This window comes from Tachypleus tridentatus, chromosome 7, assembly GCF_004210375.1.
Source record: "Tachypleus tridentatus isolate NWPU-2018 chromosome 7, ASM421037v1, whole genome shotgun sequence".
In the NCBI taxonomy this organism is placed as follows: Eukaryota; Metazoa; Arthropoda; class Merostomata; order Xiphosura; family Limulidae; genus Tachypleus; species Tachypleus tridentatus.
The window spans coordinates 130,699,881-130,715,749 of record NC_134831.1 but is presented as its reverse complement, the minus strand read 5'-3'; the positions used below and the strand labels follow the sequence as shown (position 1 = coordinate 130,715,749).

Sequence of the window (15,869 nt, the reverse complement as noted above, 5' to 3'; positions counted from 1 at the left end):
AAATCAACTTGTATGATTCATATAAATGTTGTAAGACATAGTTTAAGGTAATATTAATATTAGAAACCCACTTTGTTTTGTTTATTGTAGTTCTCTTTGATCATTTTTGTTTATAAATAAGTTTATAACTACATTTTTCCTGTGAACCAGTCTTTAATATAATATATTTTCCACAATATTTACAGTTGTTTAAAAATCTAAGCTCATTTCTCCTTAGATGTCGATGAATGCCTCCAGAAAGGTGGACACAAAGGCCACTATTGTAGAGAAAACACTCGGTGTGTTAACTTACCTAGCAGTTACTCCTGTGAGTGTCTTCCTGGTTACAAACGAGAAGATGATTACTACTGCGCAGGTAAACCCAAGGTGTTATTATTCTCTAGCAAAGTTAAGACAAACATTAATCAGCTATGAAGGCTTGTACTTGCAACAAAATGACACTTCTCTTGATATGACCCAATAGGCAGTCAATAGGGCGACTCCCTGTGGCACAGCAATATGTCTACAGACTCGCACCGCTAGAAACGGGATTTCGAATACCCGTAGTGGGCAGAGTACAAATAGCCCATTGTGTAGGCTTTGTGCTTAATTCCAAATGATCATAGCCCACTAGCCAAGTGGTTAGAGTGCCCATATATAGAACCATAGAACTGAAGATTCAAATCCTGCTAATTCCATACACACACAAAGAAAAGTTGGCTAGTTCTTTCGTATAAAACCAAAAAGTTTGATATAACGGCTGTTGTGAAAATTATAATAATATATACAGTAAGGACCAGAATAATTGTCTGAATGATTATATTATTGATAACAATATCTCGTCTAAATCATTAAACAAAACTCTATAAGTTTTTAAAAAATATAATATTACATCATGAAAATTACTCTTAGTAACATAAATAATTGTAATTGGTTGCTCCGTTTAGATGAGGACGAATGTGTTACTGGTCGACACAGTTGTGATGTAAATGCCATTTGCAAGAACACTGATGGAAGCTATCACTGCCAGTGTATGGAGGGGTACATCGGAAGTGGACATTCCTGCAGACGTAAGTAAATAGAACAGCTCATATCATTGGTTCGTACCAATACTCGTAATGGAATTTTTTTTTCTTTCCGTGATTGTTTGTTTCTGAATTTCGCGTAAAGCTACACAAGAGCTATCTGCGCTTGTCGTTCCTAATTTAGCAGTGTAAGGCTAGAGGGAAGGCAGCTAGTCATCACCACCCACCCCCAACTCTTGTGCTACTCTTTTACCAACGAATAATAGGATTGACTGCAACGTTATAACTACCTCAACACTAAAAGGGACGATCATGTTTGGTGTGACGGAGATTTGAGCCGCAACCCTCCGATTACGAGTCGAGCGCCTTAACCACCTGGCCATGCTGGGCCGTAAAATAATGATAAACTCATTACTGTGTATTTTAGTATCGTTGGGTAAAATTTCAATAAATTAAACTACAATATTTAGATATTGCAAACAATTTCACTATTTCAAAATTGAATTTAGATTAAATTGTCTTACGTTTCAAACAAATCTAATTCCATCTCAGACTTCTTGGGCTAAAAAGCTTTTATAAATATTGTTTTTCCTCTTCTGAAAACTTACTAAATCCTAGACAATCTCAAATGAACAATGATTTCTACTTTTCACATAACCATATGTTGCTTTAAAGTTTAAACTAACATTGTTATGACTGAATATCTGGCGTTAAATGAAACATTTGAAATAAACATAAACAAGGAAAATATTTGGCCGAAAAATCGGTCGTTGAAACAATTATTTATTATGGATATACCATGAATGTCACATTCATGCTTCACTTTACTTAATACCTAATACTGAACATGCTGATTGTTAAGTTTTTAATCAAATGACTTGTTCTTTGTTTAGCTGTATGCAACGAGACTTGTTTAAACGGTGGTCAGTGCGTGGCACCAGGAATTTGCTCATGTCGTCATGGCTACACGGGTCCTAGTTGTGAGCTTGGTAAGTTTCCTATTATTAGACTAAAAAACAAAATAATACCAAAATCACTTTTAGAAATTTATTTTATCTTATTTTAATTAGCACATCGGGAGATTAAAATTTCTGATTAAGAAAATTACACAAAAATATTTTTTTAAACAACTGGAAGCCAAAAAGACAACCATTCAAAATTACTCTTCTGTTGTAACAAACACGTTTCTTATTACGTTGTTCTATTTCAAAAGCACTCTTCTATTGTAACAAACACTTTTCTTATTACGTTGTTTTATTTCAAAAGTACTCTTCTATTGTAACAAACACTTTTCTTATTACGTTGTTCTATTTCAAAAGTACTCTTCTATTGTGACAAACACTTTTCTTATTACGTTGTTCTATTTCAAAAGCACTCTTCTATTGTAACAAACACTTTTCTTATTACGTTGTTCTATTTCAAAAGCACTCTTCTATTGTAACAAACACTTTTCTTATTACGTTGTTTTATTTCAAAAGTACTCTTCTATAGTAACAAACACTTTTCTTATTACGTTGTTCTATTTCAAAAGTACTCTTCTATTGTGACAAACACTTTTCTTATTACGTTGTTCTATTTCAAAGCACTCTTCTATTGTAACAAACACTTTTCTTATTACGTTGTTCTATTTCAAAAGCACTCTTCTATTGTAACAAACACTTTTCTTATTACGTTGTTCTATTTCAAAAGCACTCTTCTATTGTAACAAACACTTTTCTTATTACGTTGTTCTATTTCAAAGCACTCTTCTATTGTAACAAACACTTTTCTTATTACGTTGTTCTATTTCAAAAGCACTCTTCTATTGTAACAAACACTTTTCTTATTACGTTGTTCTATTTCAAAAGCACTCTTCTATTGTAACAAACACTTTTCTTATTACGTTGTTCTATTTTAAAAGCACTCTTCTATTGTAACAAACACTTTTCTTATTACGTTGTTCTATTTTAAAAGCACTCTTCTATTGTAACAAACACTTTTCTTATTACGTTGTTCTATTTCAAAAATTTGCAACTAAAGGACGTTTTTGAGAAACATAAGTTATGTTTTTCGGTGGTTAGTGATAAACTGTACTTCAAACTATAGCTCTGCATAAAGAAAACGTTTCTTCAATAGTTATTTGTAACATTCCAGACATTGATGAGTGTAATCTGAGAATCCACGAATGTCATCCTGATTCAGAGTGTATTAATATGCCCGGATGGTATTACTGCCTTTGTCGACCAGGCTACGAGAACAAACTAACTGACAATTATCGAGGCGTTGTGTGTCAAGGTACGTGACTTCAAGAAGTGATCTACTTTACTGGAAATTTAGTGTTGTTGTAGTAACAAAGTATAACAGTACGGTAGCAATAAATGTATGACAAGCTTCTGTTTGCAAATAAACAAGTGTTATCATAAACTTAGCAATATCTAGGCTTCAGCCTCAGCATCTTGAAAATGTTTTGGGTTCGTTAAACTGTTTTGTATGTGAATGTTTGGGTTCGTTAAACTGTTTTGTATGTGCATGTTCGTGTTAGTTAAACCGATTTGTACGTGCATGTTTGGGTTACTTAGACTGATTTGTATGGTCATGTTTGGCTTACTTAGACTGATTTGTATGGTCATGTTTTGGTTACTTACTGTTTTGTATGGTCATGTTCGTGTTAGATTGTTTTGTATGTTCATACACCTAACTTTATTAAACCATCTCTCTCCTTAGACATCAACGAATGCACCAGCAACTCTCACACGTGCCACCATTCAACTGTCTGTGTCAATAAAGAAGGAGGTTATAAGTGTGACTGTAAAGAAAATTCCACGTGTTCCCTAAGTGAGTTTACATCTTGCCAAATGGTAGAGCGTTAAAATACGAAGTCAGAACGAAGAGAAAACTAAAGAATGCTTGGAGCGAATGATTATTTTTTGTAATTGCCTACATTTCCGGGTTTTGGTTCTCAGAAAAGTGTATTTAATTCAACACCTTATTGAATTTTGTTTGGCAAAATATTAATAATTGTTTATCGCATATTTATATTTTTGATTTGCGCTACGACATGAGTTGTTATCCATAGCGTAAGAAGTTGAAGATCATTGTTTGTATTCTAAGAATAACATTCAGAATATCTTAACTTGAGAGTTAAAATGAGGCGAGTAAGTAAATAGGTTTATTTCCGCTTCCGTTATACATTTGTATTTTAGTCGATATGCTCAAAGAAGAAAATTTATATGACGTAGATGAAAATGTTGCGATGTTCATTCCAGATTGTATGTATCATGGAACCGAAACACGAGATGGCGAGACCTGGCTAGCAGCAGCAGGATCGACTTGCACGGAGTGTTCGTGTAATAGTGGTGTCGTCACATGCCAAAAACAGACGTGTGATTGTAGCAGGACTGACATTGATCTAGAGTGCTGCCCGCAGTGTGACGTCACTACTTTCTGTCGTCACCAGGAAGTGCCAAGAATATTTCGTAATGGAGAACGTTGGGTTTATCAATGTCAAGTTTGCGAATGTTTAGTAAGTAAAAAACAAAATAAAATGTCTCCTAGACTTTTGTCAGCCTTCTGTTCACAAATAGCTCTGAAGGTGATTTTCCAGTGTTACTGAGGTTAAGACTAAAAGCTGTACTTTGGGCCATCTCTGAACTCTTATTATAAATTGTTGCGCGTTTATTTTTACCATTTTAAGTTAACACTACTTTGTTATAGTTTAGGAATGCAGGAAGACATAACAGGAAGATGATGGGTTTCTCTTAAGATGTTTCTATTAAATAAAACGCAAAAATAAAATCGTGAACTACGACACTGTTTTTGTAAACCCCGTATTTAGAGTACTTTTTCTTTGTGGCTTATAGCGCTAAAACCCGGGTTTTCGATATTCGTGGTAAGCAGAGCATGTGTATATCCCATTCTCTACCTTAAAATTTGTTGTTTGTTTGTTATTACTGTAGTTTGGAGAAGTTGACTGTTGGGATCAAGAGTGTCCACCAGTGACGTGTGATCATCCTGCTAGATACGATGGTGATTGTTGCTTCCGTTGTGAAGATGACGTTTGCAGCTCAAAAACTTTCACTAGTGATGAAAGCAGTGGTAATGTCACAACAAATGTCTACCACGGTCGAGGCTGTACGTACAAGGAGCAGTTGTATCAGTTAAGGGTACCAGTCCCTGCCAATCGCGACTCCTGTATTTCCTGCAACTATGAGGTAAATTTTTACGTGATCTTTATATTTATTTTATTGTCTGTTTCCTATAAGAAAACTTCTAAGTAGTCAACTATAAATATGGTCTATCTTTAGTCAATGCTTAGGGTTTGTTAGCTTGTTTGTGGAGTTTATTTCAAGGCTACTGGAGAAATGCCTGCGTTAGCCGTTCCTAATATTCTAAGTGAAATGCTTGTATTTAAAACTAACTTTGATCGTTTTTTGTTCCATAAATGACATTGTTAACCACGTCTTTCGTAAGTTAAAAAGGATGATAATTCTCAACAACAGAAATGATTAATTCAGTTAACAAAGAGAAAAGAAAGGCTATTTATTTATCTATTTCCTTTAATTTTATCTAGTTTTTATCTATTATCTATTATTTCATCCTAGTTCGGAAGCCTCTTCCTTTGATTTTTTCCACAGTAGTAGAGAATCTTTGTTAGCTATTAAGTAATTAGCTAATATTCTAATAAACGTAGTTATGGAGTTGTGTTTAATGTTTTATTCATGTTTTCTTGTCGTGTCTTTGATTTTGGGATTAGTAAACATTTTCAATGTTCGTCATGACATAATTACTTCTCACATTAGCTATTTCTTTTATTGTTTTCGTTTGTTTTTTTCTGTTGTTGTTTCTTCAACAACTGGGTGTAACGATGTAATCCTGTGAAAACTACTTGATTATAATAAATGTTGTCTGTCGTACGTGGGTGGTTCATAATTTTTTCTCAGTTCCATGTTAGTTGACGTCATGTTAGCTAATTCCTATTGGCTGTATGGAAAGGAAAGTACGTAGATGGTTTCTTAATATTTATTAAACTTGAATGCACTATTATATAACTGTATATTTCAAGTATTTACTTTAATTACTATTATATAACGCAATGAAAATATTTATCGTAATAAATTCCGTTGTATACAAATAATATAAATAGTATTTATCTCTGTATCTATTACTGCTAACCGAATAAAACATTAAACCACTGGTTACTTGCAAAGCGCTACCTATATCTAACTTTTGATGAAGTTTAATCATTTTGTAAAAACAAAACAAAAATTGTCATTTTTCATAATATTCTTCACACAATTTATTAATTACTTGGCATAATATCATGAGCCTGTAAACCTTGTATTTTCATCGTAACTGCACATATTTTAAGCTGTTTTTAAATACCTAAAACCTTATTTTTCTGGACATCCTGTTACAGGGTAAGAACACCCAACGCTTGGTGAGCAGTAAGACTTACAGATCACTTGGGTAAAGCACAATTATTTTTACTTTTATCTCCATTTCACTACTTGCACACTGCTCTTCTCTATATTTTAGCACCATTTCTAGTTCTTCTCTTCTTGCAACTTCTTTTAGTGTAAATGAAGACAGACATTTGTGTGCTACATGAGGTAATTTCGTATCGTTAACGTATTTTGGATTTTAACTTGTTACTCAAAATAAATAAATAGTATACACTAATCAGTATTTCCTGCTGAATCCCTAATTCATACTTACAATAATTGTAATAAAATCAACACATTGTGTTGATTGTTCTCTACTTTAAAACACTTATTTATGAGCTGTCCATCCTCTTACCAGAACCTTCATAAAAGAACAATATACCGAATACCACAAACACTGCTTTAAAGCAGATGATAGGATAAAAGTCATAACAACTACTGACATCTGTTGTTAAAGCAATGACATCAGTTTGGCAAACAACAGTTATTTTACTTTCCATCTTAAGTTCATGGCCTCAGACACTGTTCATTTCTCTATGTTCTAGCATTCTTTAATATTTTTCTGTTTCTTTCGTGTTCCTTTTAGTGTATTATAATATTGTTGCTTAACATCCGATATTTATAACAACCGCCACCACTAAACATGTTACAAGTATCTGAAAAACAACAACAACTATGTGTCACATAAAGTAAATTTCTATTGTTAATCTTAAATAAATCAATACTGTACAATATCCAACATTTTCTGTGAAACAACTTATCCATAATTCATATTCACAACAATAATAGACGTAAAAATTATACACGGTTTATTTTCCACGTTAAAATACTTTTATTTTCTTGTTGTCAGTTCTCGGTCATCTTATTGGAGTTTTCATCTGAAAACAACGCTCTGAGCATTATTAATTCGCTTAAGTGACATCTCTATATAGTAAATAACTTTAATACCACACGTCAGTTATTGTTACGACTGCTGCCTACACAACTGTTTAAGAGCAGTGTTTCACAGACAAATGAATTTGTATTACTTAAAACATTGTTGAAAGGTGAAGGCTCCGATAAGATGGCTGAGAGTTTGGTTTGTTTTGAATTAGGACTAAAGTTATACGAGAACTATCTGTGCTAGCTGTCCTAACGTAGCAGTGACCAAGTAACGGGAAGGCAGCTGATCAATACCACCCATTGCCAACTCTTGGGCTACTCTTTTACCAATTCATAGTTGGAGTGACTGCCACTTTATAATGCACCCTCGGCTAAAAGGGCGAGCATGTTTGGTGGAACATGGATTCGAACTTGTGACTTTTAGATTACGAGTCGAGCGCCCTAACCACTTGACAATGCCAATTCAAGATGGCCACCACCCTGCATATACAAGAAAAGTATTTTAACGTACGAGTAAAGAACAGTTCGTGTATAAATCTACATATCAGTTTACCTACGCCGTGACTCTTAAAAACAATAGTATAGGCATTTTATATCAAAACCGCTTCCTACAAGATCTGTTTACTATTTGTTTTTTTGTATATTTTTTCTTCAATACTTTTACGCAAAAATGTATTTTATTATTTATGGTATTTTGCGGAGGGAAAGGTCTGGTTTGAATTTCGCGCGAATTTACTTGAAGGCTACCTGCGCTAACCGTTTGTAATTTAGTAGTGACAGACTAGAAGTAAAGAAGCTAACTAATACCACCTGCCGTTAAGTATTGATCTGATCTTCATTTCTAATGAATAGTGGGATTGACCGTTACGTTATGACGATCCCCTGGTGTATTCGCTGATATGAATTCGAATCCGTGACCCGCAGGTTGCAAGTCTTGTGCTCTAACCACCAAGACATGATGCCTATCCATGCATGGAAGGAACTCTAACAATATTTAATAATAATTATAGTGCCCTCTAGTGGTACGTCTTAACCTAAGTGGTGTTACTAACTGAATACAATGATGAGAGAAATGTGAGGTAAGGAGTTGACATAATCAATTATACACAGGCTTGCGATGATTCTATTGTTTTGGTATTTTTACATGGTGTACGGTAATCCCTATACACTGAATCCGAAAACTATATCAAGATTTCTTCAGACCAATCGCGACGTGAGAGTCTTATCGGTCGTTCTGTAACCCAGTCATAACAAAAAGAACAAAACGTATTCCTTGTGATAAAAGATATAATAATTTGATCTAAGTAAGAATTTTTTTCATCCCGATTTGTAAAACAAAAAAATACTCCTTACTTGATAGAAAAAAGTGAATATTATTTTTAAAATCTGCCTAGCTAAATTATGGAAAATCCATTATTAAAGTAAAAACAACTTTTATGAAGTTTAAATTCGCAGGCCTGTGTTATCAATGAATAAGTGTACAAATAGCAAGCAACCCATATATATAGTATAATACTTATTGTGTTTTCTGTAAAACAAACAAGATCCCAAAGATAACTGAACGTATCCTGTTTTCTGTAAACAATGAATAGGAACTTGATCACTGAGAATGAGACAGTTTTGTACTTACCTGATGCCTTACTTTTGGTCTAGTTTAGGTATACTAGAAGGCCTCCCAAAGGCTCAGCGGTATGTCAACGCTAAAATCCGGGTTTCGATAACCGTGGTGAGCAGAGCACAGATAGCCCATTGTGTAGCTTTCTGCTTAATTCAAAACAACAACAACAACATACTAGAGGTGAAAGAAACGTCTTCATGTCCAATAAACCTATTAATTACATCACAAACAGAGCTTTCAATTAATTTCTTATGTGATCTACTATCAACGAAAATACTGAGAGGATAAAAATTCTTTGGAAATTATGTACAACATTTTTTTTTAACAGAGTAATTACTTAATAGAGGGCGCAACGAACCTTAAAATTCTTGCACATAAACATATAAATTGTCAAACTTTTACATTAAAAAACATATTTGCTTGTAGTTCTTTCAATTTCCAGACAAACAAAATCCCAATAGATTTTTTTCACTATCTTTTACCATGAAGATTTAATAAGAACTCAATCTTTGTTGCACAATTATTATAAAATTTATCGCATCAAACAATGAAAACAATAAACATCTTTTCGTGCACTCTCGTGTGAAACAATGGCAAAATGTTATTGTTTTGTTTCATGTCATGGCTGTTATATTTGTTGTGTATGTGTCTGTGTGTTTGTTTGCGTTTAATTGTGCCCAACGTTTGTTCATTACAATACATTTCTATTAAGGTAATAAACTCCTGCGTTAAACAAAGTTAAACATAACGGTCTGTTCATTATAAACTATTATTAAACACTTAACCAGACATTAAACCAGCATAAATACAGTAGCATGCACTATTCCTTCTGCTTCTTTTCTTTACTTTGTGTCCTAATGTCGTATTTCTTTGTAAAGTTTAATGTTCTTTTAAACGTTATCGTAATGGCATAAAAAGTAGAAGGTTATTTACTGTAAAAATTATTAAAATAATTTATAATAAACATGCATGTAAGCCACTGATTTATATAAAAAAAATCCTCATGTCATAAAATGTGTTTTTTTTTTCTTAGGTGTTTTTCTTATAGCAAAGCTAAATCGGGCTATCTGCTCAGCCCACCGAGGGGAATCGAACCCCTGATTTTAGCGTTGTATTATTTTCGGAATTTTCATGGAAAAATTTGTTACTGAAACCAAAACAATGTTTATGAAGTTTAAATTAACATGCCTAGGCCTGTATTACCTATGCAACTCATGAACAAAATGTATCATTTAAGTAAATTCTTTACATAAGATATGTCATTGACTTAAGAATATGGAATGTAACAATAATCTGAATGAATTTGTATTATTTCGATTACTGTAAAATAACTCCAATAATAGAATAAATCTAAAATAACACACATGAACGAGTTATTTTACTTTCTTTAGACTTATGATCTATTTCCAAGTCAAACATCAGGATAATATGTAATCACTAATCTGTGTTAACAGTGTATTTGAAGATAATATGTAACGACTAATCTGTGTTAACAGTGTATTTGAAGATAATAAGTAACGACTAATCTGTGTTAACAGTGTATTTGAAGATAATATGTAACGACTAATCTGTGTTAACAGTGTATTTCTGTATAAACATAATTATTGCACATGTTTAAAAACAGTTTTATTTTTCAATTCTTTATCAGGCCAGACAGCTATGCTGCGTGCAAACTACTAATTGTAATGACAAGTCTCTTAGCAACAGCGATTTTACCCTTACGGACAGGCATAAGCATTTCAGGTAAAGTTTCTACATAAGTCTCACCCGTACCTTCGCTAAACCAAAGCAGTGGATACGGAAAATTTTGCGGCACCGTCAGAGAAATATTCTAACACCAGAAAAACTCCAACACGTTAAAGGTCAAACACACATTCCTCATTTACAGACCAAGGACCAAAACGTAGAGATTCCCAGAAGAGAGAACTTAAGTAGTAGTCACGGAAAAAGTAGTAAACTGAAATGTGACAGAATGACTTCAATAAGTGTTTCGGAATCTTGGAGAGAACAGTTGATAACAAAAGAAACCACGACATCAGAACGAAGTAAACTGTGTACCATTCCACAACGCAGTACTAAATGGGCTACTGTTTGTGTGTGTGTGTTAGTCGTAGGACAAAGGGTGATAATTAGAAGTAATAAGTAAAAAGTGATGAATTTGGATAAATTAAAAGTCATAATTTTACCTGCATCTCATATCCAACATCTTTCTTGACTTGCTCATATGTTAAAAAAACAACACAATTTATTGATACAATGTTACATCTGATACTGTGGCATATTTGAAGGTAATATATATATTTCTTTCATGTGGTGATATTTAAAATGTACAGAGTTTTGCGTGTCACTCAAATGTTATCTCGTCTGTAGCAGGATATATAAGCATATCGCACATATTTATTATAAAGATTTACTTTGGGAAACTCTGTAAAATATAGATGAATGAAGAATGTGAAAGGGTTGTTAATTGTGGCTAGTATACTTGTTACACACTGAACTTTAAATGTCTATAAACACGTGTGTGTACATAAGATATCTAGTTTGTTGTGTTTAACGTACCTGCTATATTTTCTCTAACTTACATTTACCATCATTGTAATTGTGTAAAAACACATGTATATTAAGTGTGTAATTCAGGCTTTATTTAAGTAAGTGTATAGACAGATTTAAAAGCCAATAAATACAACACATTTAAATTATGTATTGAAATATATGTATATATACAAACACACACATATATATATATATATATATATGTTTGTGTAAAAGGTTAATAAATATATGGATGTATCGCACGTAACTATTAGAAATTCTGTGCTGTAGAAATCAAAAACAGACATTTTTGTTTTCTGTTATATCCACCACGTGGTTCTTAGCCTGCTAGCCCTGATTTTATAACATTATTATTTGGCTTCTTTGGCTCTTTGCCGTTGCGTATGAATAATTTATGATGTTACGTTTTTTACTGTTCATGCTAGTCATTCAGCATTCCTTTGATATACATTTTCAGGATTAAACGTTTTATTCAAAGCTCAATATTTATTTAATATCAATTGTACCTGATAGTGTTTCATTTTTTGTTGTTGTTTGTTAAGAAATAGTCTTGAGTAGGTGTTTAAGCCTTATCGCACAGGAAAAACAAATTACAAAAAAAATAGTTCTCACTTCCAATATATTGTTACATTTCTCGTAGGTTTTACAGATAAGAATCATACGCTTTCTTTTCATATCCGGACTTATTTTTTTTAAACACGATTAAAATACATTTACATCAAGTAACTTATTATAAAACATTCCATAGAGAATGATATTAAATCTAACAATGTCATTTTTTACTGAAAAAAAAACATAGAACGTAATTAAATATTTTTTATCCATCCAAATCGTTATTTTTAATAACGAAGTTTTCCTACTAATCTGCTGTTTGGTTTGCAGTTCTTAACATAGAACACATATATAAGTTTCCATGTATTCGTCACTTCCTTGCAGATTACGTGTGTTTACATAACTTAAATAAAGTGCCAAACTAAATACTTTGAACTTCATTCATTTTTTTTTATGTATACTTTAATTTCTAAATTACTATAATGTTCATAGTTTATTGCGATTCATATATAGCGAACTTCATAAATAGATCAGAACTAAAATCAAACCAGCAGTGAATATAGCTTGTATAGATCAGAACTAAAATCAAACCAGCAGTGAAAATAGCTTGTATACTGTTTTAAATTATGAGAATTACAATGCACTGTTTTATCAGTTGAGTAGCCTCGCTGTTAGTGATGTTTTTTGGACTAACTTAACCTACTATTACCATTTTTGTGAAATATATACAAAAAAATGTAGTTTTTAAGTGAGTGTTACATATTTTATTCAAATAACACCATCATAGTTTACTGTTCTCCTACTGTCCTGTTAAATTGTTGTGTTATGGTGTTCGGAACCTTTTTTGTGAAATCTACTGAAATTTGCTCCTTATATTTAACCTCTAGTACTAATTTTAGGAACTAGTCATTAGTAGAGGCTCCAATTAAACAATGATTGCGGTATCAGTGTCAATCTAGTTTCGTCAAAATGTACAATAGCGCTAGCAAATATGATAGAAGTGACTTAAGAAAGATAGTTTTAAAGATTAATTATGATAAAGCAAGTCAAGGCGAGTTGATATACGGATAAAGTGCTTTAAGAAGTTACATGTTTCACAATCTCAATTTCTTTGCAGCTAGTCAGCGAGTGTATTTTGTTCATCATATAGGCCTTTACTAAATCACTTTATCTTGTCTTGTTCACAGTGATTAAAATAGATTCGTAAGGATGTATTATTTTGATTGCTTCTGTTTGTCTGTAATATCGGTGATACTTTTCAAATAACTGCATTAAAACGTATCAACATGCATACATTTACTGAAGTATAAAAAATTATGTTATGAAAAAATATCATTGTATGTATATTTTTAACATTTCTGAGTCCAGTTTTGTTTTCACAGGCGTTCTTTATAGAAACCAGACAATAGCGAACGAGATTTTACTTAATATTGTCGATTTGAAAACACGCAGTGAGGAAGGTGTTTATTAGCTAATTGTAACACTATTAGTAGATTATATTTTGCTTAATATTGTCGATTTGAAAACACGCAGTAAGGAAGGTGTTTATTAGCTAATTGTAACACTATTAGTAGATTATATTTTACTTAATATTGTCGATTTGAAAACACGCAGTAAGGAAGGTGCTTATTAGCTAATTGTAACACTATTAGTAGATTATATTTTACTTAATATTGTCGATTTGAAAACACGCAGTAAGGAAGGTGTTTATTAGCTAATTGTAACACTATTAGTAGATTATATTTTACTTAATATTGTCGATTTGAAAACACGCAGTAAGGAAGGTGTTTATTAGCTAATTGTAACACTATTAGTAGATTATATTTTACTTATATTGTCGATTTGAAAACACGCAGTAAGGAAGGTGTTTATTAGCTAATTGTAACACTATTAGTAGATTATATTTTACTTAATATTGTCGATTTGAAAACACGTAGTAAGGAAGGTGTTTATTAGCTAATTGTAACACTATTAGTAGATTATATTTTACTTAATATTGTCGATTTGAAAACACGCAGTAAGGAAGGTGTTTATTAGCTAATTGTAACACTATTAGTAGATTATATTTTACTTAATATTGTCGATTTGAAAACACGCAGTAAAAACTAAAAATATTGTCGATTTGAAAACACGCAGTGTTTTGATAGGTAAAGGCTCAGTCTTGACTTACAGCAGTCAAACCGAGGTATTTTGTGAGAAGACAAAAAAGGTATATATATATTTATTAATCCACAATTGCATAAAATTCTTAACGGGTCCATAAAAACGCAGTAAGGAAGGTAGTGAAAACCTAGTGGTTACCCATCAATAAATCGTTGTTGTTGTTTTAACTTAGCGTAAGGTAAAATACATTCATGAGAGAAATTGTTGTTGTTGGAACCGAGTATACGACTCGCATTTTAAAAAACTGATCGCATTATAACGAAACATCTCACACAGCTTTAAATATTTATCTGAAATATGTTGATCTTTACCAAATACCTCATGACAGTAATTTATTTCAAATATTCTGTTTCTTCTATTTTTTTAGGTTTTCAAATGTTCGTAATTATTTAAATGCAGTCAATGATTGATTATGATTATAACTCTTCATAAACGATTAAATATGTTAGTCCTTTGTGAAACAAATAATGCATTTAAATAGCTAATTATGTGTCACGGTTACTTATCTACCAGTATTTAATTTTATGATAAACTAGTCGATGGATTCATAACACGTTTATCAGCGCTGCCAACCGAGTGTGGTACTTAAGACAGAGTTATGGCTTGTGCTATCTGACTGTAATCACACTTTGTATTAAACTTGCCTTACAGTCGTTGCTGAAAAGCCGTCTTATTGTTGTCTATTGCAAAGTTAATTTTTGTCTTATATTACTCTTAAGAAAGGTGTGATTACAAGTGATTATTAATAAAAGTTGTAAACTATAGCTGTAAAAACGAATAGTTGCTTCCTGTTGAAAATAGCTGTACTTTCGAATGATTGTTCTACCTGTTCTCTATATAAACAGAGGCTTACCTAACCTGTATCCTATTGCAGTTGTATAAAATACCAAAACCTTGCACTTTCATTTCCTCTTGTATTTATTCCGATATCAATGTTGAATTAAACTAATTCCAACACAATCGTTTTTGTGTTTTATGTATCATATCTTCTAAAACTGAAATGTAAACAGATGAATAAATTATAATTTATCTCAATATCTTATTTTTCGGTACTGATATTAATTTGAGAAAAGATAATTTGAGAATTATATTTGTTTAACTATAAAAGGTTTAATTTGCACCTAATCTCTGTTAAGTCGTACATTCAAGTTAATATAACTATGTGCAATTACATGTACGACAATGATGTAACCTATCGATTATTAGAATAAGATAATCAACAATGTTTTCAAAAATGATAAACTAATGTCGATAAGCTCAGTTAGGGTCTCAACAATACTATTTACAAAAAACACACAAATAGTGTCGATTATTTGAATAAGATAATCAACAATGTTTACAAAAATGATACAACTAATGTCGATAAGCTCAGTTAGGGTCTCAACAATACTATTTACAAAAAAACACAAATAGTTTTCAAAATGATACAACTAATGTCGATAAGCTCAGTTAGGGTCTCAACAATACTATTTACAAAAAAACACAAATAGTGTCGATTATTTGAATAAGATAAGCAACAATGTTTTCAAAAATGATACAACTAATGTCGATAAGCTCAGTTAGGGTCTCAACAATACTATTTACAAAAAAACACAAATAGTGTCGATTATTTGAATAAGATAATCAACAATGTTTTCAAAATGATACAACTAATGTCGATAAGCTCAGTTAGGGTCT

At 32.0% G+C, this 15,869-nt stretch overlaps 1 protein-coding gene across 4 annotated transcripts in view; it reads left to right on the top strand.

Annotated features, from left to right (window-relative positions):
• LOC143256605 (protein kinase C-binding protein NELL1-like) overlaps positions 1–12,271 on the top strand; it is an 84,273-nt gene extending 72,002 nt beyond the window's left edge. For 3 of the 4 annotated variants that reach the window (XM_076514023.1, XM_076514025.1, XM_076514022.1), the window contains exons 12-20: positions 218–355; positions 927–1,049; positions 1,898–1,993; positions 3,138–3,278; positions 3,708–3,818; positions 4,250–4,506; positions 4,940–5,194; positions 6,400–6,449; positions 10,573–12,271. In XM_076514023.1, the coding sequence (XP_076370138.1) occupies positions 218–355; positions 927–1,049; positions 1,898–1,993; positions 3,138–3,278; positions 3,708–3,818; positions 4,250–4,506; positions 4,940–5,194; positions 6,400–6,449; positions 10,573–10,684 (1,283 nt within the window). In that variant the 3' untranslated portion in view covers positions 10,685–12,271. The remainder of the gene's footprint in view (positions 1–217; positions 356–926; positions 1,050–1,897; positions 1,994–3,137; positions 3,279–3,707; positions 3,819–4,249; positions 4,507–4,939; positions 5,195–6,399; positions 6,450–10,572) is intronic. The other variant, XM_076514024.1, reaches the window with a different exon arrangement.
• Positions 12,272–15,869: the final 3,598 nt, after the last annotated feature.